At 48.6% G+C, this 25,720-nt stretch overlaps 9 protein-coding genes across 9 annotated transcripts; 4 read left to right on the top strand and 5 right to left on the bottom strand.

The window, feature by feature from the left end:
• Positions 1-388: 388 nt before the first annotated feature.
• On the top strand, positions 389-6,147 carry PHATRDRAFT_43680 (predicted protein; the record flags this gene model as incomplete). The annotated part of the gene is made up of 4 exons (XM_002178055.1): positions 389-650; positions 1,839-2,302; positions 2,375-3,046; positions 3,119-6,147. 4 exons carry the CDS (start codon positions 389-391, stop codon positions 6,095-6,097), a joined length of 4,377 nt encoding a protein of 1,458 aa, XP_002178091.1. The 3' UTR covers positions 6,098-6,147.
• Positions 6,148-6,178: 31 nt separating this feature from the next.
• On the bottom strand, positions 6,179-7,481 carry Pt-BUB3 (WD40 mitotic checkpoint-like protein similar to spleen mitotic checkpoint BUB3; the record flags this gene model as incomplete). The annotated part of the gene is made up of 2 exons (XM_002177732.1): positions 6,179-6,387; positions 6,497-7,481. The coding sequence occupies 2 exons, from the start codon at positions 7,479-7,481 to the stop codon at positions 6,179-6,181; spliced, it is 1,194 nt and encodes a 397-aa protein (XP_002177768.1).
• Positions 7,482-7,847: 366 nt separating this feature from the next.
• On the top strand, positions 7,848-10,177 carry PHATRDRAFT_43679 (predicted protein; the record flags this gene model as incomplete). The annotated part of the gene is made up of 3 exons (XM_002178054.1): positions 7,848-8,048; positions 8,147-9,290; positions 9,329-10,177. 3 exons carry the CDS (start codon positions 7,848-7,850, stop codon positions 10,015-10,017), a joined length of 2,034 nt encoding a protein of 677 aa, XP_002178090.1. The 3' UTR covers positions 10,018-10,177.
• PHATRDRAFT_43678 (predicted protein) lies at positions 10,147-11,286 on the bottom strand. Its single transcript, XM_002177731.1, has one exon. It carries the CDS (start codon positions 11,277-11,279, stop codon positions 10,458-10,460), a length of 822 nt encoding a protein of 273 aa, XP_002177767.1. The 5' UTR covers positions 11,280-11,286; the 3' UTR covers positions 10,147-10,457.
• A 740-nt stretch (positions 11,287-12,026) lies between these two features.
• PHATRDRAFT_43677 (predicted protein) lies at positions 12,027-14,468 on the bottom strand (the record flags this gene model as incomplete). Its single annotated transcript, XM_002177730.1, has 1 exon — positions 12,027-14,468. One exon carries the CDS (start codon positions 14,466-14,468, stop codon positions 12,027-12,029), a length of 2,442 nt encoding a protein of 813 aa, XP_002177766.1.
• A 301-nt stretch (positions 14,469-14,769) lies between these two features.
• On the top strand, positions 14,770-15,530 carry PHATRDRAFT_43676 (predicted protein). The gene is made up of 2 exons (XM_002178053.1): positions 14,770-15,009; positions 15,153-15,530. The coding sequence occupies exons 1-2, from the start codon at positions 14,941-14,943 to the stop codon at positions 15,468-15,470; spliced, it is 387 nt and encodes a 128-aa protein (XP_002178089.1). The 5' UTR covers positions 14,770-14,940; the 3' UTR covers positions 15,471-15,530.
• Positions 15,531-15,604: 74 nt separating this feature from the next.
• Positions 15,605-18,871, bottom strand: PHATRDRAFT_18335 (predicted protein; the record flags this gene model as incomplete). The annotated part of the gene is made up of 5 exons (XM_002177729.1): positions 15,605-16,834; positions 16,917-17,151; positions 17,191-17,449; positions 17,513-18,594; positions 18,674-18,871. The coding sequence occupies 5 exons, from the start codon at positions 18,869-18,871 to the stop codon at positions 15,621-15,623; spliced, it is 2,988 nt and encodes a 995-aa protein (XP_002177765.1). The 3' UTR covers positions 15,605-15,620.
• A 1,766-nt stretch (positions 18,872-20,637) lies between these two features.
• PHATRDRAFT_43674 (predicted protein) lies at positions 20,638-23,676 on the top strand. Its single transcript, XM_002178052.1, has 3 exons — positions 20,638-20,694; positions 20,909-21,516; positions 21,614-23,676. The coding sequence occupies exons 2-3, from the start codon at positions 20,934-20,936 to the stop codon at positions 23,593-23,595; spliced, it is 2,565 nt and encodes an 854-aa protein (XP_002178088.1). The 5' UTR covers positions 20,638-20,694; positions 20,909-20,933; the 3' UTR covers positions 23,596-23,676.
• A 175-nt stretch (positions 23,677-23,851) lies between these two features.
• On the bottom strand, positions 23,852-24,891 carry PHATRDRAFT_43673 (predicted protein; the record flags this gene model as incomplete). The annotated part of the gene is made up of 1 exon (XM_002177728.1): positions 23,852-24,891. Exon 1 carries the CDS (start codon positions 24,764-24,766, stop codon positions 23,852-23,854), a length of 915 nt encoding a protein of 304 aa, XP_002177764.1. The 5' UTR covers positions 24,767-24,891.
• Positions 24,892-25,720: the final 829 nt, after the last annotated feature.

Genomic DNA, 25,720 nt, shown 5'->3' with positions numbered 1-25,720 from the left:
CATCCCTACAGATAAGGCTGCCAATGAAGAAACGAAAATCTCGTTCCGAAGGACTACAGCCAAAAACGTTATAGAGACGTTTCACTTGTATATTACTTTTAGACAATCGAGAGCAACGGAAATTGATGGCATATGAAACGAAATTATATATATCACAGAAAAGCATGGACACCCATTTCTGATAAAATCTCTGAAGTGCGGAGAATGAAACCCAAACCCTATCCGATGCGCTCACCGGAGGACCTTTTCCATTTTCACAACCGTTTTTGACTCCGAATCACCCAGCCTACTGCCATGACGTTTCAACCGTCCATACAATAACCAAGATATTGTTGTCTCTACTGAATTACTACTGCCTTACTGTTAGAATCGCCACCCGAAGCCTGCAATGTCGGGGTTTGGCAGCAGTTTTGGCAGTCCGGCTCCTGGTGGTCCAGCCTCTGGACCTTCTTTATTTGGCGCGAGCAGTAGCACACCGAACAACAGCGCGACGGCGGGTCACACACAATCCAACAACACCGGATTTGGCGCCTCGACGTCACCGCCAGCTTTTGGCGCACCCGTTTCCTTCGCTCCCACTGTCGCATTTGCAGCTCCCGCTCCGGCTCTCGCCGCGCCTCTCTTTGGTAGCCCAACTTCTGTTTTCGGAAGTAGCAATGGACCCGCCCAAGGGTTTGCGATGAGTACTGGCTTTGGAAGCTCGGCCTCACCAGCACCTTTTGGCAGCTCACTCTCCGCACTTCCGTTCGGATCAATACAGCAACCTTCAGCGGCAGCCACTGTGTTCGCGTCAGGCGGTTTTGGAACTGGTAATAGTTCAGCTGCATTTGGACCTATTTCCTCACCGGCACCATCTGCGTTTGGATCGAACCAAAATACTGCGTCTATGTACGGATCTGCAGGAAGTGCTAATTTATCGTTTGGGCCTACTTCAATCACGAACTTTGGATCTGCTAGTAGCAATCCTTTCGGCGGTCCGCCACGGCAAGCCCCTTCTTCAGATGCCTATAATTCTTTGTCGGCTACGCCTTTCGCGACGTCATCAATGTCGACACCCTTTGGATCGACGGCTCCGACCCAAAGTACAGGTACGCCCTTTGGAAGTAGCACCAATGCTATGGTGAATCCTTTTACTTCAATCTCCACTACTGCACCCAACGGATCGACGGTTCCGACCCAAAGTACAGTTACGCCCTTTGGAAGTAGCACCAATGCTATGGTGAATCCTTTTACTTCAATCTCCACTACTGCACCCACCATATCGATGTCTTTTGGTGCGTCCACCAATCTTGCTTGCAACAATGATCTAGAAATGGAAAGCAGTAGTCCGACGCCGCACGGCATGTCACCAATCATGGGATCTCCAATTCATTCAGCATCTGACAGCGAAGATATGGCCGACGCCGGAGGAGGCAATAACGCGTCAGCCTTTTCCAGCAGCAACGCACCCTTTGGAAAGCCCATATTTTCTTCTACAACAAAAAGTGGATGGCCCGCTCCGGCGCCATTCGGCGGAGGAGCGCTTGGGACTATTCCGGAATCTGCGTCCACGTTCCCGCCCTCAATGATGACCAGCGCCGGGGAAGTTGCTCCGAGTTCGGTTTACACGGAATCCGCAGATTCCTTAACCAGCAATGCAGATGACAATCGATTGGCGGAACTCAAAGCACGCATTGAAGAAAAGAAGCGTATGCTGTTGGAAAAGAAGAAGCGGGAAGCCGAAACATCTTCTACAACGACCGCTTTGAATGCGGATGCACCCTCATTTGTTCCGGAGTCGACAAGCACGAACGTACAAAGCGCTCTATCCAAAAAGGCAATCTTGTCTCTTAGCGAAGATCGGTCGCCGGCACCTCGCAGTCGAAGTACCAGCCCGATACCACCGATCAACATTTCGTCTCTCTCAGATCGCAACGCACTTCGGTTTACTGGAAGTCATAATGGGAGATCTCACATGCCAGCTGATCTACAATCCAAGTCAGAAGAAGCTCCAAACTACGCGGCACTTCGTACGGATCCACAAGGAGGTCGTGCAGATTTAGGATCGGCTGTTTCTATGGTTGGCACGTGTCCGTACATGTGTCCCGACGAAGAGCTCCTTCGCCGAGAAAGAGAGGGGGACATTCAGCTTCTAGAGACCCCACAGCCGGGAACGTTGCACCCAGAATCATGGACGTATCGTGACACCGTCGTTAAGCGCTTTCGAAGATCAGCCGCCGATTACAAGCTGGATGTACCTGAATGGGTGCGTCCTCCTGATGTCCTGGAGCGTGTTTGCTCGTATCTGGAAGAATGGATTATGGTAAGATAAAAAGTTGGCAGCGTAAGGCGACATAGGCTACCGTCCGACACCTTGCTTTCAATGAAATTTCAGGAAAAAGATCGACAAGGACCAGACCAGCGCTTTCCTCAGGGAGGTGTGCCCCCGTCGCTCGATGTCTACCAATTTATCTGGGACCGCACAAGAATGATACGGAAAGATTTCATCTTGCAAAATTATGTTGGAACAGGAGGCGCTTGTGACGCCCGGGCTGTACGATGCCACGAACGGATAGCAAGATGGCACGCAATGTGTGAGCACCAATTGAGTCATATCTCAGAGTACGTGTCCCATCAAAGTCAGCAGAATATTCAGGAGCTCGGTCAGACGATGAAAACTCTAAATCAATACTACGATGACTCTCTTAAGCGATCCCTCATCGAAGTACCTGATGCACAGGGCAACGAGACAAGGCTTAACTTACTTGGCCAAGCACACGGATGTGAATCCAATTCTGTGCAAGGTCCCAACCCTGTTGACTATGATGGGACTCCTTTGTCGAATGACGAAGATACGAGTCGGGTATCCCTTCGGGTTATTGGCGGTGATGTATCGCGTAGCTCGATGCATGGTACTGCCGAACCCGAAATGCGTGGATTGTATATTCTCCTTACAATCGACAACGACGGAGGAATGGAAGTCCTCAAGTATGCTGCGTGGCTTTTTCGAGAACGTCCTTATATCTATCAATCGCAGCCAGTCCAACTCGCTATGACCATCTACAAGGTAAAACTTTTAAATACATTTATTGGAATTTGACCAATGTCTTACCTCACGACTTGCGCTTTCTCGCCTCAGGCAAAGCGAGAGTTTAATTACGCTCGTTTCTTTTCCATTTTGCGATCATCATCGACTCCATATCTATTTGCGTGCATCATGTTTAAACATGTTCAAGTGATGCGCAAGAATGCATTCCAAATCATGTCAAAAACGTTCGGAGTCCGTAGTTCTGCAACTGAAGCTATCTACGATGCCTATCCATTAAGGGACTTGATGAGACTGTTGTGTTTTGAGGACATAGAGGAAGCTAGAAATGCATGCCAACACTACAACATTACCTGCAAAGAAATGAAGATAAAAACGTCTGCTAGTGGTACTCGTATTGAGGATATCGTGTTTTGGAGAGCAACGAAATTTAGAGTACCCACAGATGCCGAGAAGGGAACAATTGTTCAGCTACGACCCAAAAAGATGATCAAGACCATTGAAAGCAAGTTAAATGGAGCCACCCGACTAGCCGTTTGCAGAGGAGAAGTGAGTGCTTTTGGGGCATCGCCTACAGACAGAGAATTCCCTCTTGTTTCGGCTCAGAGTCAAAATGTTGCTTTGAAGGAAGACACTGTAAAGAGAAATTCAGGAGAGGAGGTAGCTTCGTTAGCAGCAAGGAAGCAAGAAATTGAACGCCAGCAGCAAGAAGAACTTGAAAAACGACAACAAATCGAAAGACGTAGACTTGACGAAGAACGGATACGCCATGAAGCCGAAAGGGAACAACGCATTTCGTTAGAGCTTAAACGCCAGGACATGGAGTCGAAGCAACGTGAGATAGAGCTTCGGCAGCAACAAGCGAAGGAGCGGATAGAATTGGAGCGCCTGCAAAAAGAAGAGGTGGAGCAGCAAAGAAAGCTTGAAGAGGAAGCTGAGCGAAAAGCGCGAGACGAAGAGGTCCGAAGGCAGCTCGAGTTGGAGAGACTTGAGAAAACTCGGCGCGAGGAGCTCAAGCGCCTCGACGAAGAAGCCCGGAAACGAGAGGAGGTTGAAAAACAGAGGTTACAGCGAGAGGCAGAAGAAGCAGAGGCTCGCAGGCAAGAGGAGGCGGCTCGACAGAAAAAGCTGGCGCTTGAAAAGGAAAAGGAACGACAGCAGTGCGAGGAAAAAGCGCGTTTAAATGATGTTCGATGGCGAGAGCAAACTGAAGAGGCAAAAAAAATTCTTTTATGGAAACGATGGAAGCAAAAACTTCCCAAGTATTTGGAAAACGCGGAAGAGACCGCGCGAATGTTGCAACATTTGAGCCCCACCTCGTCAGCCTCCCTGAAACTTGTGAAGCTTCTTCACGGAGCCACTACATTTCATTCGCATCAACCTGCTTCTCTGCTTCGCCACAAATTTTCCTATCCGCCTGATTTGCGAATGGTTCTTGAAAATCTTCTCAACCAAGACACCAAACAAATTAATCTGTCGTCAGGCATTGCTGAATCATTATCTCGGATATGGCGTTGTTCAAGGTTGGACAATTCTTGTCAAAAATGTTTTTTATTCAAGATCGGAGTCTTGTGTCCACAGTCAAAATCAATTCGCCTACAAAGTCTTTCAGAATTACTGAAAGCTTGGCTCCAAACTGTTCTTAGCTTTCACAAAATACACGAGACATCAACAACTTTCGTAAACGTCAGGGTGGTTGTTACTGACAGCAACCATTCGAAAATGGATGATTGCGATTGTGTCTTGGTGGTGGTTCCTGTTATGTTTTCGATAGGCGAGGAGCTTTTGCGCCTCAAAGGTTTGTCTTCTACGATTGGCCGAACCGTGCCGCGAGTTGTCCTCGGTCTTACGGACAATTTTGATCGGGCCTGTGTGGACGACATGAATCGTCGCTTGGATGATACGTTTTCATCTTTATCCAACAATATCACTTTAGTCAATAATGCTGAACTATCACTAGAAGATGTACGCGGTGCTTTGCATTGTGCCTGCGAACAAATTGCACAACGAATTACGGAAGAAGCTCCAGTGGTTATTCAAAGGATGACTCCCGAGCAAGTTGCGTGCAAGTGCATATCGGACGCTATCTCACAATCTGGTCCTACCGAGAAGCGCGATAAAATCGTCGAACTAGCACAAGCAGCTCTCATCATAATGATCGAAGAGATGGAAGACGTGGCGGCAGAAAGAGAAAGGGCTCCTTCTTGGCCGGCATCTGAGTTTGCGAACGACAGCGGCCGCGTTTTGCATTACTTTGGCCGAGGCGAACACTTGCCGCTGCTTTGGTCTTCGACCTTGTCCTTAGGAAACGTAGAATCCCGGTTGACTCCTATGTCGACTGTTTTGAATGGTTCTTTGCCTGATGCATTGGAGCAGTTGCTCCGCGGGGCACCGGAACAGATTCTTTACGAATGCCACACTTTGCTGGACAAGAGGTTGTTTCGGCAATGCCTACAGCAGTCTCTCTTTTGGTTCAGAGACGCTATACATCCCTGCACCAGCGAGTCTTTTCTGTATTTCGCCCCGGGCGACGTAGATTGTATTGCTCAAGCAACCGGTATTCGGCTCCGAAACCTTGTGGAACGAGAAAACTCGATTTGCTTCGAAGCGAACGAAGGAAAAGATGATGTACGGGAAAATGACCTGTTTGCGGAAGTTATCGACTCGCCGTTGGAGTTTGACGGTGAAGCACAATTAGCGTTGGGGAGCGCCACCGAGACACCGACTCCACCGGCATCTCCCGAAGTCACAAAGACGACGCCTAAGCGGGCGTTGAGTGATGCAAGCATACAGCCGATCGATTCCGTGGAAGCCGGCTCGTTTGCAAAGCAAACACCGGGTGCGGTTCCGACTCCACAGTCCCTATCGTACGGCACGTCCCCGAAGCGTGCCCGTCAGACGAGTGTGGCGACGACATCACTCGTCGCTGTCTCGAGCGATGTTATGCACAGCCGTAAGTGGACGGAACGATTGGAAGCGTTGGCGTCAGGTGACGTGATGGCGGACATGATTGTGGGCCAGTATATGTTGTCGGCGCTCGTACAAGATGCTCCGCCTCTGACGAAAGAATAGTAGGACTAGTTGGAGAGTGTAACGAGTTTAGCAATAAGCAACGTTACTCTAATGTAAATAATTCCCATAAGTATCGGATTTTTATTGCTTGCGTTTTGGCAAAACTTCGGAATCCAGCACGGCACGAATGTATATTTCGTCGCGCGGATGTTCCCGTTCGCCATCTTCAAACGTGTACGAGCTGGCAATGGCCAGTTGCGATCCGTCGGGGGAGAATGCGAGTGCAGCGATCGACGTAGGGAATTTCGGCAGCGCGACGAGCTTTTTCTTGTTCGAGCCGTCCCACGTGACTGTAGTTCGACGAGTGAAGACAAAAAAAAACCAAGAATCCAACGCGTGAGCACACTGTTTCTACACAAACTACAGCGGCCGCCACCTGAATGCCACTAACATACGTACCGACGGTTCCGTCGCAGCCTCCCGTGGCAAAGGTGCCGTGTACCGGATGGAAGGCCAAACAGTTTACCGGATACACCATATCACCATCGCGGTGACATTTGAAGGTGTAGGCCTTTTTTCCTTCGGCAGGAATATCCAACTCTTCGAAATACTCAATCGCGACCCGTCCTTCGATCGATGCGAGGGCAATCCCCACGCCATCTTGCAAAAAGCGGACGCATCGGGTTTGATACTTCAAGGTACTTTCACGATCCAACACTAGTTCTACTTGCGGCAGTAACCCTGGTGCCGTATGAGTTTCGTGAGAACCTTCCGTCCCCGTACTAGTGGTGACCTGGACCACACACACTCGTCTGCCGGCACAGGCCACCACGATTCGGGACAACGTCCGCGATTCGGACGTGTGCACATCCATAGAAAAAGCCTTTCCCGGTAGTGATAGGGTTGCCAGTGGTGGTGGTAACTTCGCTACTTCCGTGTCGGCGATCGCGGTGGGATCCCACAAATACAAGAACCCGTCCCAGCCAGCGGAAACCAACCAAGCGCCCTGTGCGTGCGGTATCCATTGGAGACAAGAGACGGCAGCCTTGTGGTGCCGACTGAGCAAACATGGATTCTTCTGGCTATTGTTGTCGTCGTTACCGTTGGCGAGGCGGCTCCCGGCTGCATGGGCGGCAAAACGTCGAATGCTGCCGTCCAATCCCCCCACGTAGATTGGTGGGACCGTCGCTAGTGTCGACGTCTCCTCCGGACGATCATTCTGATGACTATAATTACCGTGAACTGCCATACTCAGTAAAGGGCCCGCTTCCGTGACGGTTTGCGCACACTGGAGGGTCTGATCAGCGACGTTGTGTATCCGTAGAGTGCCGTCCCAGGACGTGGACGCGAGGAGGGACGGGGAGAGAAATGCGAGGGCCGTCACACCATCGGTGGGATTGTCGGACAACACCTTGGGCTCGGGAGGAATCGAAACACTAGACATGTTACGACTAGTATGCGGGTCCGTAAACCGATGCGACGCGGGTACTCTGGACTAGACTAGGCGTGGCGAGGCGTTGTTGTCGTCGTGCGTTCGCCATGGTGCGCCTCGGGTGCGCCCGAAAATTCTTTCCCAGTCAGGTAATCCAAACGACAGGTCACCCTTACAGTTAATTATACATGTCGTTGCGATACCATAGGGGCAACGGTCGGATACTGGGAAGGTGGGCTGGGATGGAATGGGAATGTGGACCCGAACTACAAAATCCGGGTTGGTAAAAATGGGAAGGCCAGGCCGGAATGCCGAACTACCGCCAATATCCAACAAACTGTATGTGCAAACGGTAGCATAAATGACCCGGTGATTGGTATGTCACGGCGTCTCGCCATCTGGCCGACATCGGAAGTTTGTGTTTTCCCAACCGGTTCTCTCGTGAGGAGAATTCGTTCGACGAAGCGGAGATACTTCCGACAAGCTGCTTTCCTCCCGACCTTTTTCCAACTTTTTGCTTCTGTTCGGAAATCTGCTTCCCCCTGTTTACAGTTCGCGGTCTCCCAACTCGGGACCGAAGTGAGTAATGGAATTGCGATCCGCAAGCAAACATCACCAAATTCCACTCGGGAGTGGTGCAGAGTGTGTAGTCGACTTCTCTAGCTAACTGTAAACAGAGAAAGAGAGAGAGTTGGTACTTCTTTGAGTCGTCGTCGGCGTTTTCGCATTGCACCACTCTGTCCAGAAAAGCTCCCATGGCGTCCCCGATGCCAGCGACGATAAGCATGGATCCTTCTCTGTCGCGAAGCAATTCCAATTCCAGCACGACGACGGACACACCGACCCGTACAGTTTCGTTGTCCCCCACGACACTCCAGGGATCGGTTTGGCCCGTCACGGCGCAACGAAACCCCTCCGCCTTTCTACGCTCCGCTCGACAAGCCTACGGCAAAGCCTTGGCACGAGCACGCATGTTACCCGCCGCCCGAAGATCCACCGAGTCCATGCCGGACGCGACGGCCTTTTTCCGTCGACCCGCTTCCATTCCTCCCTACGTCAGTTGCGCCTTTCTCAACGATGGCGACAAAATACTGGCGGCGGATCGCGCCGGAACCGTGGATATTCTCCAACTTCCGGAACCACACCGTCCGCAACAAGAGGAGAATACGTGTGATCCGGACGTACTGGGATCGGTTTATAACGTCGGCGTACACGCCAAACCCCACGTACCGAGCAACTATTTCAAGTTGCAGCGGTTGGACGGCGGACACGCCTTTGTCATGGGATTGCCGTCGGGGGAGTGCCGCATTTTCGCTACGGAACAACTCGACAAGGGTCCGATTGTCTCGTACTGCGACCAAACATTGAAACCGGCACCGGTGGCGCAGTTTGCTGGATCCTTCGTGACCGATATTTGGCGCATTCTCCCGCCGCCCCGCAAGTACCAACGCCACGACGACCTAACGCTCTGGAAACAGTATCGCGACCCCACTACGGCCATGCACGCGGTCGACGTCCTGCACGAAATTCCCTTCTGGAACAATGTAGACGGCGCGGGAGCTGGTGGATTCTCCTCCAAGGTGAACCACGCCGTCGGAGCGGCGCAGTGGGATTTTCGCGAAACGTCCGCGCGCACGTTTCTCGCCGTGCACGTGCAATTGCACGGTGATGCCTTGGGTTTGTCCTGTATCGACCCCCGCACATCCTCTACCGCCAACAGTACCGGGACGTGTTCGAGCCCATCACGGCCCTCCCACAAAGTGTGTTTGGCGCACGTTCCGACCGCATTCGCCCACGCCGATACACAAGTCGTCGCCGCCTGTTTCGTTTCCGATCATCACGTGGCGGTTGCGTCGCAGTTCGCTCCGCAGGCCTCCCCCGAACGACGGCGCCGCCGTCCCCACCCACTTCCTTGGCGGAACAGAGCGTGGTGGCTATTTGGGATTTACGGTACTTTGCCAAGCCAAAAAAGACCCTCTCGTTTCCGTCCCACAGAGTATACGACTACGACCAGTCCACCGCCGTCGCATCCGTCGTCTTGCCTCCCGGCCAACGCGTGCGACAGCTTAGTGCTTCCCGGACTCGACCGGGACGTCTGTTGGTCACGATCAAGAACACGGACGGTTGTACCGAACACGGACTCTGGCAAGACCCGCTCCGCAATACGGCCCTCACGACCGTCATTGCCAACGGCTGTTCGGAATTCCGCAAGCCCATCTTGGCGATCGACGACGCCTGCGACGTAGTGGCCTGTTACGAACAAGGCACGGCGGTTTCCTTGTACGATTTGTCACAGCAACCGTCCCGTTACCAAAGTGTCGCCACCTCGACGTGCCAATCTCACGGCTTGTCGGGTCGAAAGAAAAAACGCACGTACCGGGGAGAAGCCCGACCCGATACCATCCCACCCCAACGAATCGAGACGACCTTGTGCGATCGTTACGGGCTCAATACTGATTTGTCCTGTATGGCCTGGAATCCCTCGGGCACAATCCTGGTGGGAGGATCGTGCGACGGGGATCTATTCGTTTGGCCGGGGCCGGCGTAGAAGGATGAGTTTGTGGGCAAACGAACGAGGGCCAACGGTTGACAAAATAGGATTTGGTCAGTCACCTTGGTACCGTATCGTGTACCAAGATGAATGTGGGGTTCTATTTATCGAAATGTGTGCAAATGTAAAGATGAACAAAAGGTGTTAATATTGCGTCGATTGCGTTTAACTGTAAACTACCGTAGGCTTGGCGCTCTCGTCGCATAGCGACAGAACGCGATGTTCCACAACATACTAACCTCGATGTGATTCAAACACGTTTTCTTCTCCGTCTCTGTGTTTGACAAGCTCACACTCCACGGCCACAAAATGCCTCATAATTTGACGCTGAAAGGTATAACCGAACGTCTGAAATGAAGAGAATTGCGTTTAGTGTTGATAAGATACGATAGATGGAGCTACAAACTTTTAGCTCTGCTGCATGAAACATAATTAAATCATGACTTCTCAGAAAGATGAATAGATTTTGATTGTTCTGCAGCCTGGCCTGTTTGGTGTCGACACCAACGTTCTGCGTCTTGAAAGCCAGATTCGTAAAGGGCCGTCAATTCCTTTCCAGACGAAGGTTTCGTCGCTAGGCGTACCAGGTTTTCCAATTGGGCGGAATCTCCCGAGTAAGTCGGGCTGATGCAATCTTTCGATGTAAAAGCTGCCATTCCAATGGCGTCTTTGGGAAACACTGAAATCGCAACGGTTCGATCTACGTCAATGCCTCCCATGGCAAAGTCTGGCGCACCGAAGCGGTCCCGGGAAACGGTAAAAAAACCGTCCACCATTAGTCTTGGAATTCGACGCGAAGTATCCACGGCCACCGGCCAGTTCGTGGAAAAGAAAGGAAACATGGACGAGTGACATACCGCGTCCATCAATTCTTCAGTTGTGGCAAATTCAGTTTGTAGAAACGATTGGTTGGTTGGAAAGATCTCGCGGTAGGCAATCCCCATCGCCCCCTCACGCTGTTGCACATTGGAGAGTTGCTCGTCCCCAATATACTGACTTAGTCTATCCCGTAGCAACGGAAGAAGCCGTCCTCGTGCTCCTCCCATACTAGCACACGTGTCGGACATTTCAATCGTTGCGTCGAGTATCAACTTGGAATCGAGTTGGCAGCCGTGACAAGCAGTAGCAATCGCGCCTGCTGATGAGCCAGCGATCGGGGTTTCCGCTCGTAAAAGTCCATTGTATTTGAGTGCGTCCAGCGCTTCAAGGTGATAGGGTAGCAGTAAACCTCCGGGCGTAAGCGAGAAACCAATCTTCATGGTTAATTTGGACTTCGCAGAAGAATGGTCGATTTCTCTTTGTTTTCGATTCCATGATTCTCATATCAGGGTGTCCTTACGTCGACGGTCATCCGAGTGATATTTTTCATCCCTGTTGATGTTTTTGCGGTAGAAGGTATTGCACCATTTGCTTGAGGTCGTGTGCAACAATCCAACGTTCGAGTGCATTCAATAGGTAGATTATAGTTTGCTTGCTTACGATATCGGTATCCTTTCCTGAAAGTTGGAAACCACTTAAATCCACGGGACTTGACGAAGAGAAAATGAATTTGGTGATATCCAATGTTAGAATTGGAGTTCTCGCCAGTCTCAAGTAATTCTGTGTAGGTACACATTTGTTGCTGCCTTCCGACATGATTGCTACTTTTCGTGAACTTCTTGTTTTAGTATAAACCACCTTTGTAGTGCGACACTTGATTTTGCTTGATTGGGTTCATCTGGGGCGTGATTCATGAAGAATAATGAATTCGTATATATATATATATTGCCAGCCTCTCCGTTCCGGTTACCTACATTTGTAAATAATGTAAGTAACGACTCTCAGATCAAATTTTTCTTCACTATATACACATCTAATGTCACCGTCACTGTAAGTCAATCCATCAAATGAAGTTTGACTGTGAATTGTGATTCCATTTGTGTTCTGACCAAAATGGAGCACCGGTCCAGCCCGACTGGTACATCCGCTTTTGTTGCATATAATTCTAGAGTAAAAGCACTTTTACATCAAACCTGCCAGACAAACGACAAGAGCCCGTATCTTGGACTGACACTATCAACCTTTAGAATCATCTCTGTTCCTTGGTTCAGACGACCTTGACCCGGAGCCGTATATCGATGCTCTAGGCCCAATTCGTGAACGTATATCGCAAATTGCCGCTTCTCGGGATCGATACATCCTAGAACGACGGCATTGAATTTAATATCAGGGTCAACTTCGTGAAGCCTACGGATGTGTTCGAAGAGCCAAAACTGCTGAGATTGTCGTTGCACCACTTTAGCAGCTCCCATCAAACCAACACTTTCCAAAAAGTTGATATCCTGATCAACATCATCTCTCGAAAGATTGATCAAGTTTTCTTTGTCTTCCAATGCATCTCCCGGCCATCCAAGATCTGACGATTGGATTCCCTCTGGGATAGGAGATCCTTGATGCAGTAGCTGATGAACTCGTTTCCGTCGAAGAAAGCGTTTGACTGCTGAATGAGCCTGCAGATCTGAGAAACGACGAATTGGACTAGTCCATTGGATATAGGAATCCAAACCCAGACCAAAATGGGGTAACCGCGTTTCGGTAACTCGGACAGACTGCAGAAAACGTCTCGCGTACCAAGCGTGGCACAGACCATTACCAATATTGTACTCAAGAAGATCCATCATGATTTTCTTTTCTCGCGCGCGAGATGCCCAATCTGGTTTAGGTTGCGTGCGAAAGGGCAACCTTAGGTAATTTTGGAAGGCACCATGCGACCCGTTGATCGACTTTTCTTCCTCTTCCAACCGACTTTGCCATCGCCCCAAAGACTCTCCGGCAAGAATCATTGCTTCGGTTACCATTAAATATGCTGCCGATACTGGTAATACATTTATTGGAGATTTGGATTCATCCAAGGCGTCTTCGGCTGAATAATTCTTCCCCGCGTTGTGAGAAACTTGAATTTCCAATTCAATAGCAACGCCATCCGTTGCTCCGACGTCATTTTTGGTTGAAATAGTTGCATATGGAATGGGATTAGGTATCCATCCCTCCGAAGATCCGTTTCGGATACGACAATCTCTACGTGCGTTGGCGATTCCGAGCAATGCCCCCAGTTCCCACTCTTCGCGATAGCCGATTCCCTCGGCGAGCATCTCATCCACGTCGTTGTAGGTTAAACGATAGTCAACGTGGATCAAAGACGGCGTCACTATTAGTGTCGAGGCGTCGATTGATCCATCTTCGTTTAACATTACACGTAACGACAAAGCGCATGCATCTTGCCCAGCAATCAGCGACATGACGTTGTCGCTGACTTGCGGAGGGAACATGGGACACGAACCGCGTGGTAGGTACAACGACGTGTAACGCGTGCGGGCAGCGTGAAAAAGGGTTGAATTCCGCGGCGCCCAGCGATCCGCATCCGCAATGTGAATCCATATAGCCTGTCGTTCCGTACCGTCCGGCTGCCGTATGATTTCTATGGAAAGGCCATCGTCGATTTCGGTTGTCGATTCGCCATCAATCGTGTACACCTTCAGGTCTCGTAAGTCTCGACGGATCCCTAACAAAGAATCGGGGTCGCGTTGGACTTCGGCAGCCCTAGCTGCCGCCTCCATCTCCGCTTCGTGAAAGCGCAAAGGAAAGCCACTACGAATCAGCGCTAAATCTTCGTGGAAATCCCAAGCTCCCAACTGTACCAGCAAATCAAATGCTCCTTGATTGGATCGTTTCCATTGCAATGCTGCTAGAAGCTGTACAGCTGGAATACGATTCAGCCTATATTTTAAGCGTCGCACACTGTCCCGATCCCAAGTGTAAAGATCGCGCTCCAAAATGGTCGGATCCGCACGAGCATCCAGGTGCGAGACCATGCGTTGCAACTGCATCGGATCACCTTTCACACCTGTTTGCGTCGCCATAATGATCAAACTTTGAAGAGTCATGACTGTACCGCGAACCACGTCCAAGTCGAAGTCATTCACCGTTGGGTTGCCGAACAAGTTTTCCAAAGCTTGCTCTCCCTGCAAAGAGCAGGCCAAGTCAATGAAACGACCCCGGACGGCACTCTGAACCGTTTTGGATGCCAGGTTCCTATCGTGTGTTTGTCCTTCCAATCGATTCCGTATCAGTGTTGCCGCAAGCTCTACCGAGTCGGCTTCTAGCTGGGCAATTCGGTCGTTTTCGTCATTGTCATCGTCAGGCCTATCGTCGTCTCGGACCGATTGGGGATACCACCGTTCGTCGACCAACTGCTGTGATTTCGCGGACAAGATAGAAAGGGCGCTCTGTGTATGGCGATTATCGAGGAGTGGCAATACCAAGGTTCGGGCGCTGTAACGCCGGCATTCCGTCGGAGATTTGCAGATACTTTGTGGAGCGCCTACCGAAAAGGCCTCGGCACATGTTGGATGTTGCGCGCCAAAACCCGCCAAACTTAAGAGAGCGAGGACTGCATAACTAGACGACATTGTGAATTGACAAAGTGACCGGAACGGTACCGTGCATGGCGTTTTCGCCTTGGGATGAACCTAATTTCAGTCTGTGAGACGATATGCGGTGATGTTTGATGTTCGTTCCTGTTTTTTCGTTTGTTGGACATCGCTTGGACGTGTAGCTGTTCCTGTTCATAGGTGTGACGGACGCGAGGACAGACGCTACGTTGGTCCCGCATTGTGACGAACGTTTCGTTAGATCATATTACACGGGACAGCCTTGCACTCGGGCGTCGGTCGGTCGCTAGATCAACCACCAAAGAAAATTCATCAGTGTGAGATTTACTATTCATGTTACACTAACAAAGAAAACCAATCCTCGTTTGGTCAAGTGCATTCGACTCTGTAAAACACTTCCGACCCTCAGGCTTTCGCAAGTACTAGCGGATTCTATTGCTTTTTCTTGAGCTTTTGTAACGCGTTCGCCTGTTCCGAAGCCAAAAACAACATGGGAAAATCGATCCGTTCCAAAATCAAGAGAAAACACCGTGCCGAGTTTCGTGCAACCATCGGAACAGTAAGTATTCTTCCGAGAGAGATACGTCGAGACTGCTCTTTAAACGCGTTGTACAAATCAAACGCATATGCGCCCGACTTGATTTCTTCTAACGCTTTCCGTCCCTGTAATTTTATGAATTTTACTGACAACTAAATTTGCAGGAAGCTCACAACGAAGTCATGGCCAAGGTACAAAAGAATCTGCAAAGTTGTATGCAGCGACAAACGTTAAATTCCTTGGACAAGCTTTCGTCGCAGCTCACAACGGATATTACCGACATTGAAGCTCCTGCCGCCGCGGCGGCTATTGACGCTGCCGAGACGACACGCGCCGTACCGAGTCTACTCCTGTCCAAGGGTGAGAATCAGGCACCCGTCGGCAAAAAATCGCGACGACGCAAACACGGTTTGCAGTCGGCAGCCGAGAAGGGAAAAACAAAGACCACCCGGCCCAAACCGCGGTACTTTTGTGAATTTTAACTGTAAGAAAGATCGGTACGCCTTTTTCACCGAAATATATAAGGATTACTTTACGACATTATTTCATCCCATTAATCGGCATCCGAAATCCAACTATTGCGTGCATCGAGAGCACGCTCAGCTCCGGAAATTAAAGTCGTAGACCTAGCATTAAGTTGACATCTGCCTATCGGCGCGGAATTGATCCAAGTCGTCAATCCCGAGGACTAGTCCTTCGGGTAGCGGATCCTTGTCATTGTATCCCGTGCTCTTGGCTGGGACGGGCGAAGACGCTGGCCCTTGGCGAGGAACTACCTGTGTCACCAATACACGGCAATTGTCCCCGGTATAAATTCGTCTCCAAAAATCTAGCAAATCCTCCTTTTGTACATCGAGCAGCGCGGCAGCTTCCCTTTGGATGCGATCAAACTGAAATCGTCCGCTCGCAATCTCCGCCCAATTGCGAGTCACTTCTGTAGCGAGTTCCTTGTCGGGTTCCGTTTTGCGATCAATCAGGCTTTTGACGTACACGGCGAGGTCAGCTTTAAGGAGCTTGTTGAGAAAACGATCTTCCACTGTATTCAAGAACTTGACAATTTCGATGGACAACTTGTCTGCCGGCGCCACGCTGGACTGGACTATGAATGAGAGCGTTCGGCTGTTACCCACGGCACGAATTCCTGACGATACAATGTAGCCGAGCTGCTTTTTTGTACGGAGTTCGTTGTAAAACGGCTCCTGCACAATGGAGCTGATCAATTCGATCAGTACGTGATCCTTCTCTGACGTGCCGAGACTTTGTAGCATTACTGTGGCAACAGAGTTTTCGTTGTCAGGGTTTGGCTCGGCAACGATTAGCTTGGTTGGCAGCTTCTTTGGGCCGTAAGCAGGCAAAGGCAGTGCCTCCAGGCGTGAAGGGTATTCCTCCTGGACAATCGGTCGAAACGGCAAGACATCACCAATGTTTTTGACGAGTTCCATGGCTTCTTTTTGATCAAAATTTCCTTGTATAAGAGCCTCGCCGCGGCCCGACTTCCAAAGAGTGTTGACGTATTCAATCAAATCACTCAAATTTACTTCTCTAATAGCTTCCCTTAGTGCGGTATTGTCGTACTGAAACCGAGGCGGCTGAAGAGCAATCTGGGAATAATAAGACGCATGAAAGTACGGTTGCTTGACATCAAATGCAGACAATCCCCGCATTACTTGATCCTTGTATCGATCAAACACACTCTCACTCGTCGGAAGAACATCACGTATTTCGGTCGTCAGCTTCAACGAAATGTACGAAGCGAAGCGTTTCAGTTTGTCGTTGTAGCCCCCAAAAGTCAATCGAATTCCTCTTGGCATAATTTTTACATCGTACGTTAAGCCGGCAAGGCTGGCTTGATACAACAGACGATTTTCTCACACAATTAGTCTAGAACGCTGTGCTTGTAACCATATTTCGTGTCTGCTTTTACGTACCATCGTATGCGTATTCCCCTATTTTGTCCGCAATACTGACTTCAAAAAGATTCGACAAGGCTGCACTTCTAGGCGAAGCGAACGCTTCACCAGTGACTACCTGAAAGACAATATAACCTTTTGGCAACCCGAAACGATCATCAGCCTTAAAGTAAACCTTCCATCGACCGTCCGGTCCATCATCTCGAAGCAGAGACGGAGGGGGGACGGGCATCATTCTGGATTCAAAAGACCTCTTCGCAGCCTTCATTGAGCCGGACGGTGAAATTTTAACGCGCAAACCTTGCTCGGTAGGAATAAACGGATTGGGTCTTGGAAAGTCGATCTTAATTTGCTCCGCTCGTATACCACGTCTCCATCGGCTGAGGGTTTCAACGGATAGAGGGCGGACCCGGTAGTCCGTCCCGTACCATTTTTCTTTGCGATCCGTTTTGTTGTCAAAGTCTTTGCTCATCACGGTTAGAAGCGCATTATCTACAGTCAGATTGTCAGCTAAGAGCTCTGCTTGCTTCCGGGAGCGCTCTAGCGCTTCCCTAGATACAAACTCGGAGCGAGCGAGCCCGTTCATTCTTTTCTCGATGATAAATTCATCCAACGCTAGTCGCCTCGGTCCAGCAACGTACAGTTCTGGCGGATACTTTTGCATTGCAGTAGACAGGGACGAAGCATAACTCCGAGGGCTTCCCTTTGTCAAAAATCGCCACTGCAGTTCTTCAAGCCGAAAGACTTCCTCAAACACATAGTTCGGAATCTTGCGGTCACGAAGCATGTTGATATAGGCGTACACTGACTCTACCACCTCATCCACTTGCGCCAAGCCTTGGGTCGTAAGTCCTACTACCACCTCAAAAACCTCGAAGTCAGAAAGTTCCTCGCTGTTGGCACAACCAACAGAGTTTGCCCACCCCCTACTTTTGAGGTAGGAAAGCAAAGAGCGGGGTCCTTCGTGCCCAAGTAAATGTGCGATGTACGTTGTCGGCTTATTTAGTAAGTCATCCTGCCTTTGATCCTCTGAGCTATACACAATTGGCCATGAAATCATAATTTGTCGAAGATCCTGCACAGGAACTATCTCGATCGCGTTTTTGAAAGATGGGATCGAACTCTCGTCTATGAAAGGAGGAATGCCGGCCCATGAGGACTCAGGCGTATCAACATTTCGATTCGGAATATCCAAAAATGCTTCCGTAACCATGTTTTTCAGGTCTTCGATGGACTGCGGAGCAACAATAGCTAACGTCATTTGGTTGGCCGAATAGTAGTTGTTGTAAAACTTGATGAGCTCCTCTCGAAGGCTTAGGCCCTTTGCCTTGGTATCGTCTAACAAAGTTTTTTTGTTACCAGTAAAAAATTTGCTGTAAGGGTGGTCTGGATTTGCTCGGGATTTATCGATTTGGAAAATACGAAAAGTATCTGACTGCAGATTCTTCGCGTTCTCGCTTTCAATAGCGTTGAGTTCTCGACCCGTTGCACCTTCTGTAAACAAAGGAGCTGTAAAGAAAGCACCGAAGCGAGACAGTCCTTCCGCGAATTTTGCATTGGCTTCCGCTGCCATATCAAAGAAGTATACCGTATCCTCGCTTGCCGTGTAAGCGTTAGAAGAACCACCGTTTGAAGCCAAAAAGGCTTCAAAGGAGTCCTCCTTTGGATATTTCTTCGTCCCGAGAAACAGCATGTGCTATGTAAAACCGACAACTGTGAGCAATTACTCAACATGGAGACTATGGCAAAGGACAATTTACTTTTACGACTCATACCTCATTGAAATGTGCCATTCCTGGAACTTCCGCCGGGTCGGAGCATGCACCGACATGCACATCCATAGCTACGGCTGCTTCGTTCGAAGACTCGTCCGAGCACAACAAGACGCGAAGTCCGTTTTCTAATGTGTACGCAACATATTCTCGATCATCCAATGGAGGCTTCAAAATATCCAAAAAGTTCGCGGTCGCCATTCTTTCTGTTCTAGGATTTTCCGGCAAGGTCCCAGCCTGCGCGACATTCGGTGGGATCATTGATGCGCTTGAAGCAGCTGCAAACATGGACAGCAAAAGCTGCCGCCGACGAGCTTGGTCTGGATCAACTGCGATATCGCGTGAAGCCTCACCGTCAGGCAATGGTGACGTTTGAAGCCGTACATCTTGTTTGGACGCTGATGGTAAGTAGCGCTTTCGGAAAGCCCCTTGGTCGGCGGCTGAGCTCGGAAGTCTTGGGCTAGGGATAAGCTGAAACGCCGCCGATCTTTCACACTTCGACAATGCCAATAGAGCTATGCATAGGCGAGTAACAAGTGGAACCATTCTCTGTTTGTTCGCCACTTCAAGAGAGCCCCTGTAATACATGTTTGACTCTCCACGATTCCCTACGCTCATCTGATGTTTACTGACATCCACATCCGTTTCGTCGGCAGACACAAAGGATCGCATGCCGAAGGTAACTGAAAACAAGGCAAGACAAATCCATGGGTCCCATATATGTCGTGTGCCATGTAATGTCCAAAGTTTAGTCTTACTGACCTCTATTTAATAGAAAATTCGCTTCACACTTTGACGGACGGACGGACCTTGCTTTGACCATCTCAACACTAACAGTAAGCTTGCTTTTCCATGGACCTTTATAGCCTGTTGTAGATAAAATGTAGACAAAGAACCATTTTGCGGGGAAAAAAAAAGAATAGTCGACCTCTAGAAGGATGATTTCGTGAGAGAAATGAACTGTTCCCACTGCTAATTGTACCTACATTTAAACCGATCTCTGGGGACCAATCAGAACATGTACCTCAAAGCTTTGTAGTTTTCCTCATTCCTGTCGCCCTTGACTCCTACATAGATTTGAAACGACTGAAACAAAAAAACCTCGCACTTTCGAACACCCTGTAAAGCTCTCAGACTTATGCTTTTTACATATATATTGCAAGTTTGGATTCCTGTAGAAAATTAGTTTGCGAACTTTCGAGATCGCGAAAAGAGAGACCGTCGACCTCTTCAGTCCGAGTGTCCATTCTCTCCGCAGGTTCTTTGTCGTTTTGGAACAAACGTAGACATATAGATTTCTCGAAATGCTTCATCGTGCACCTACTACGGATGAAAGGAGGACGATGAGTAACGGCGGACGCTTAATAGTTAACCTACGTTTTCACGGGACTTGCCGAGCACAGACACAGTGAGAGCGATTTTCTGATTTCACAACATGAACTACAATTAGGTTGACTCGGTCCTAGCGGTCGTACTTTTCCAGAACTTTTGCCACATTGTCAACTAACTGTAAGAGGTCGGCATAGCGGACATAACCTTCAATACGAAAATTTAGCATCTGTGTTACATAACCGAGCTACAGACCCAACTCCTTGTTACAAAATTTACAATTAATGTGATAGGAAAGTTGCTTTCGTATGCTGATAATAAACAGATATCAGTTTTGTCATGGAAATCAGTGACCTACCACAGGCGATAGTACAACGACATACGTCGATCCACAATACAATTAAAAACATAAAGGGCGGTCACAAAAGATCAAAGACATTACCATCGAAGGCCTAGTAAAATTGCGTCGTCATGACCGTTTTACAATAGAAAAGCTCGAATCTGACTTCGATCGTGCAAAATAAAATATTTTAAGTAATCATGTCGCACTCGGAAGTAAAATTTTGAAGATATTGAAAACTGAGGCATCGACCAATTTCCTTTCTCGCCGACGCACCCTTACAAAAAAAGCCACTTTGATTCATCTTCCCACGCTTTTCATCTCTGTTAACCGTAAAGAGAGTTTGGGAATAAAGGTAAGAGAATGTTTCGATCACTTTTGAGCACAAATGTCTTCCAATACGCACGACCATGTTTATGGACGCGTAATTGTAGGTTTTGAAGAGCGATAGTACTGGTCTATCACAGTTTGCTTCGTGCCAAGACTTAACTTCTCTCAGACAGGCGACAATAGATCTCTCTGTCGACCGTCATATACGCTGACAATTTTTGCTTTTTCCTTATCCACAGTCGAAAATATCTGATTTTATTGACCATGCCTGATTTGAGTGACCAAGCCGAAAAGGGCGAGGTTCAGGAAGGCCCGAGCAACAGCTCTGTGTCTTCCCCGGCCTCAAACGCGCGCAAACGATGGTTTATCGCAGTCGCCACGCTTTTGGCCCTGACAGGTGTTATTCTCGCCATTGCCATCCCAGTCTCGCGCAAAAACGACCACGAAAAGGTCTCCATTGCATCAGACGAAGACTCGAACATGGATGGAACCGTACAGCAAACTGCGAAGGCAACTGCCGACATAAGTGGATACTTCAACAGCTCATTTTCTCTTTTTGGTGAAGACATAACGAACGGATACATTTCCCCCGATGAATTTAAATCGGACCTGCGTAACGTCGCACGATTTTTACTAGATAGTGTGGTGAAGCGCAATCTCGGCTCTGAGGTTAACAATGCTGCAGGTGGGGACCTTGAAGTTGAGCCCGGCGTAGGTGTTGCCGCTGAAGGAAGCAACTCAGATATGCGCGCTCCCGATGTCGGAGATAACGTGAACGACTTTGGAACAAACAACCAGGAAGATAGCGTCGAAGAAGGCGACATCATCGTATCCAACGGTAGACACGGTATGTGGAAAAGCATGTGCAGGTTTTGCTAAAGAGAAACAAAGAAAGACACACTCGCCACTTTTGCTGACAAGCCCTTCGCGTTCCTGGATTATAGTGTTTGCAGTATACGGTGATCGCGTCGTGATTTGGGATGCAACCACTGGCGACATGTTGTCTGATATCAAGATGCCCACCTTTGATGAATCTCTAAATAGCACGAAAGGAAGCGCGGCTGCTACATCTCGTTCGGATATCGATTTTTTCTACAGCGGGCCGTTCATCAATGATCTTCTATTAGATGGAGACAGACTCGTGGTAGTAGTCGGTGGATATGGTAATGCTATGCGAGCAGCTCCTGGTGCTGAACAGCCCATTTTATACGACTACAACGGAGCCCGCATAGTGATTTATGACATTTCCGCGCTCGACAGTACTGGAACAATTACTCAGCTCTTCTCAGAAGACATAAACGGAAGTTATAACTCAATGCGAGCCATCGGAAGCAATCTTCACATTGTTACTATGTCGGGATTAGACACATACACTCATTTGGTCGCGCCTTTTGAACGCTGGAACTACCCAAATGTAACTGACGAAGAATACATCGCGCAAGTCCAGGAAGCTGCAGAAGGCAAGGTCATTACAAAGTTCGTCGAGCAACTGGCCAGTGAACTAACCTTTCACGGAAAGCTTCCTGATTTTGCTCGGATTAGTCTCATGCAAGAAGAATTTTCGGGTGGTGCGCATGAGAGGGTAACGTATTCTGACGGTGTAGCGAACTCTGTCGTTCAAGTCTTCTCTCTTGACTTGGCTCAGGATTTTTCAATACTTGGAATTGGGGAGACGCCCTTTAGCGTGTCGGGTGCTTTCCTTGCCCCTTATTATGGCGAAGTTTACGCGGCAAATGGCATGTTGATCATTGCGAGCAATGGATGGGGATACAACAGCGAAAATGGAATTTCTGAGGACTACACGTACATTTTAGCAATGGCTCTCAGCGGCCCTTCTTCGACTCCCCACTCTGTCGGTACCGTGAAAGGATACTTTCTCAATAAGAATTCAATTGATGTTGTCGGTAACGTGCTCCGAATCGCAACAACAATTCAAAACAGGTGGCGTTGGCTGATGCCTGAGCCTCTGATTCCTATCGACGGCGATGGAACGGACGGAAACGGAACCTTGTCTCGGCCGGCCGTCATGCCTGAGCCAGTCCAAGATGAGCCTTCCACTGAAAACTACATTATTATGTTGCAAATGCCGGGTGTAGATGGCACAGACCCAGGTACGATGCAGGAGCTTTCTCGGCTTCAGCTTGGAAAAATTAACGAGGTCTTTACAGCCGTCCGCTTCTTTGACAATATCGCCTATGCCGTGACATTTGAAAGAACGGATCCGTTTTATGTCCTCGACCTAAATGACCCATCCAATCCCGAAATTCTCGCCGAGTACAATATCACCGGCTTCTCTAGTTACTTGCACTCCATGAACACCGATAACAGTCTTATCTTGGCTATTGGAGAGGAGGCCGACGGGGATGGAATGCCCATTGGTCTTCAGATCACAGTCTTTGACGTTCTGGATCCTCGCAATCCAGTTGCTGTCCAACGCCACCTTATTGAGAACGATCCAGATACTTACTCGAGCACTGATGGTGCATGGCAATTCAAAGCCGTTCGATATGAAAAGACATCTCAACGTCTCATTATTCCTGTGAACATCAACAACTGGAATGATCCGACCTCGAACTATAATGGGTTCATTGCATACTATGTCAGTGCTACTTTGATCGAAGAAAGTTGCCGCATTGAGCACGATGCAGGCTACGATGTCTTTATCGATCCTATCTTCGTCGATCCGGATTCCAATGAGACCGCTGTCGAAAACGAAACGCTTGTTGGTCCAGCTGATACTATCGACGTTGCCCCTTCGGATTGTGTTTACTGTGCCTCACTCCAGCCTCGATCAATGATCTTCAACGGAAACGTTATGACAAGCAGTGGCCACTTTATCCGTAGTACAGACTTGAACACATGCGAGCAAGCTTGGAAATTGGATATCGCCGAGGGCGAGTCAAACTGCTGCGGTGCCTGGTTCTAGAGAAATATTCCTCACGCAAAAGTTACGGCATAAAATGCCTTCATAAAACGTATGCATAATTAGCAAAGATCGATGTCATCTAATGCCCAACCAGTTGATCAAATGCTCTTTTGGTGGCCTTCCTTCAATCAGTAGAAAACAGCTCACCTTGAGCTAATCAGCGCAAATCTCCAGGAGGTGTTCGTGCGTTCTGACAATGTACGTACAATCGACCACTTGTAGCCAGCTAGTTTATAAAATGTATCGAAGATACAAATTATACCATTTCGCCTCTCTCCGATTGGTCGTCAGAATATAACGGTAGCCCATCCCAGTCGTCTTCGTCTTCAAAAGTGTTTACAGGATTGTAGGAGCTGAATAATATCGACTGAATGCCTGCGAGCACGTAGAACAGAAAACGCCGGACAATTACACTCCCTTGCCGCACCGAACCCATCAGCGACGATGATTGACCGCCAACCTGGCATCCAGTTTCCGCAGTGGTAGGGCAAAAGTTATGCTGTCTCGTCAGAAAGTCCAGACGGGACCAGTTGTCCACTCGTTTGAGCCTTTCTTCCCCCCACAATATCCAATTCAACCCCCCGTACAATTGTAAAGTTCCCACTAAAATTCCCACCAAATGACCGGTAAAGGACAAACCCGGCATGAATATTTGGAGCCCCACCAATAGCACCCACGGGTACAGGTATGAAGGTACGTCGAAAAAGCCAAAGACGCTCCGAGATTGATGCGTGCCAAGATTGGACTCCAAAACCGAAAGATGAAAAATAACGCCCGAAAAACCAACCGAATGCTGTCTCATCAGCTGATTTTTCTGGATTATTATGGCAAGGAAGAGAGCGATGCCAATATAAAGGATTCCAGTTAGTAATATTGACCAAAGGATTATCAGGAGCAAGCGAAACGTCCCGAATCGTTTTTCCAACAAAGAGCCAATAGCCAGGGTGGTCATCATGTTCATCGCGAGATGCATAATGTTTCCGTGAAACAAGGCGCTGGTCGCTATCCGATAGATTTCGAGTCGATAAATTACCAGCTGAGGACAAAGCGTAAAGATGCGTAGATTAAGATCGAGAAGCACTTTTGTCACAACATGCAAGATCACACACAGCGCGATTATGCCCGTTGTTGTTTGCGGTGTTCGCTGGAGGAGTTCATTGAAGCGAGACATGAGATTGGCCCCTAATTTCAAACAAAACCACGAACGCCACGGTTGTATGCTAACTTTCGTAATGCAGACGCTTGCTGAGCGGTTATGCCTTAAGCCATATGCTATAGCGCGTAGAATGGCTCGGTTGGCAAATGATTGTGGCGTCGAAATCTGAGCAACAAGCAGTTATGTAATGTAAAACAGGGGAATACGATGCGTTTCACAGAGAAGTAACATACAACGAAATCGAAAACTACCGGCAACAGTAAACAAACACTGTTCTTTTAAAATATATGTCTGTCGCGTAGACATTTTAAGCCATTGAGAATCATTTACTGTTGAAACAACGAAAGCATCACTACATAGGGTTCGTGGTAGATGCGCTTACTGTCCAAAAAATGGAGAAAATCCACTATTTGGGATGAGCAGGGGTGAAAATTACACAATTTGGGAAAAACTACACTGGTTTTAAGTAGTTTTACAAATGCTTAGATATAAATTTTTATTCTGAGGTTACTGTTAATCATGATGATTTACAGCAGTTGCTAGGCTTTCTGCTCATAACGCACAGCGCCAACACAGTAATGGTCTGATGTATTTGGGCGGCCTCTACGAAAAGTACGACGATGACCACAAAAAACAAAGATACTTAACTGTAAAATCAATTCAATTTTTCCCAAATAGTGTAATCTTCACCCCTGCTCATCCCAAATAGGTAGTGGATTTTCTCAAAAAACAAACAAATCGATCTCTTTCGATCTACACGATCATGTTTCTCGAAACGAGAAAAGCTGCTGACCCGCGGATCAGCTTGCTTTATCTATGCCAATGCCTTCGACAAGCTTCTCTTGCTAGGTATGTTCCCGTGGAATTGAAAAAAATTTCCAGAAGATGAAATTTTTTTCTTCAGGGTCGTCACCCGCTGAGCTCCGTCAACTGTACCGGAAAGGGATTGACGCTCTACCAGAAACTCGC

Source organism: Phaeodactylum tricornutum, chromosome 2, assembly GCF_000150955.2.
Source record: "Phaeodactylum tricornutum CCAP 1055/1 chromosome 2, whole genome shotgun sequence".
Taxonomy (NCBI): Eukaryota; Bacillariophyta; class Bacillariophyceae; order Surirellales; family Neidiaceae; genus Phaeodactylum; species Phaeodactylum tricornutum.
Note: the sequence above shows the minus strand (reverse complement) of the source record. Positions and strands in the feature narration are given on the sequence as shown.

Bases quoted from the DNA above. Each gene is read 5' to 3' on its own strand.
- PHATRDRAFT_43678 (XM_002177731.1), bottom strand. From the start codon at position 11,279: ATGAAGATTGGTTTCTCGCTTACGCCCGGAGGTTTACTGCTACCCTAT.
- PHATRDRAFT_43676 (XM_002178053.1), top strand. From the start codon at position 14,941: ATGGGAAAATCGATCCGTTCCAAAATCAAGAGAAAACACCGTGCCGAG. The intron at 15,010-15,152 runs GTAAGTATTCTT...CTAAATTTGCAG, and splicing joins TTCGTGCAACCATCGGAACA to GAAGCTCACAACGAAGTCAT.
- PHATRDRAFT_43674 (XM_002178052.1), top strand. From the start codon at position 20,934: ATGCCTGATTTGAGTGACCAAGCCGAAAAGGGCGAGGTTCAGGAAGGC. The intron at 21,517-21,613 runs GTATGTGGAAAA...CCTGGATTATAG, and splicing joins CGTATCCAACGGTAGACACG to TGTTTGCAGTATACGGTGAT.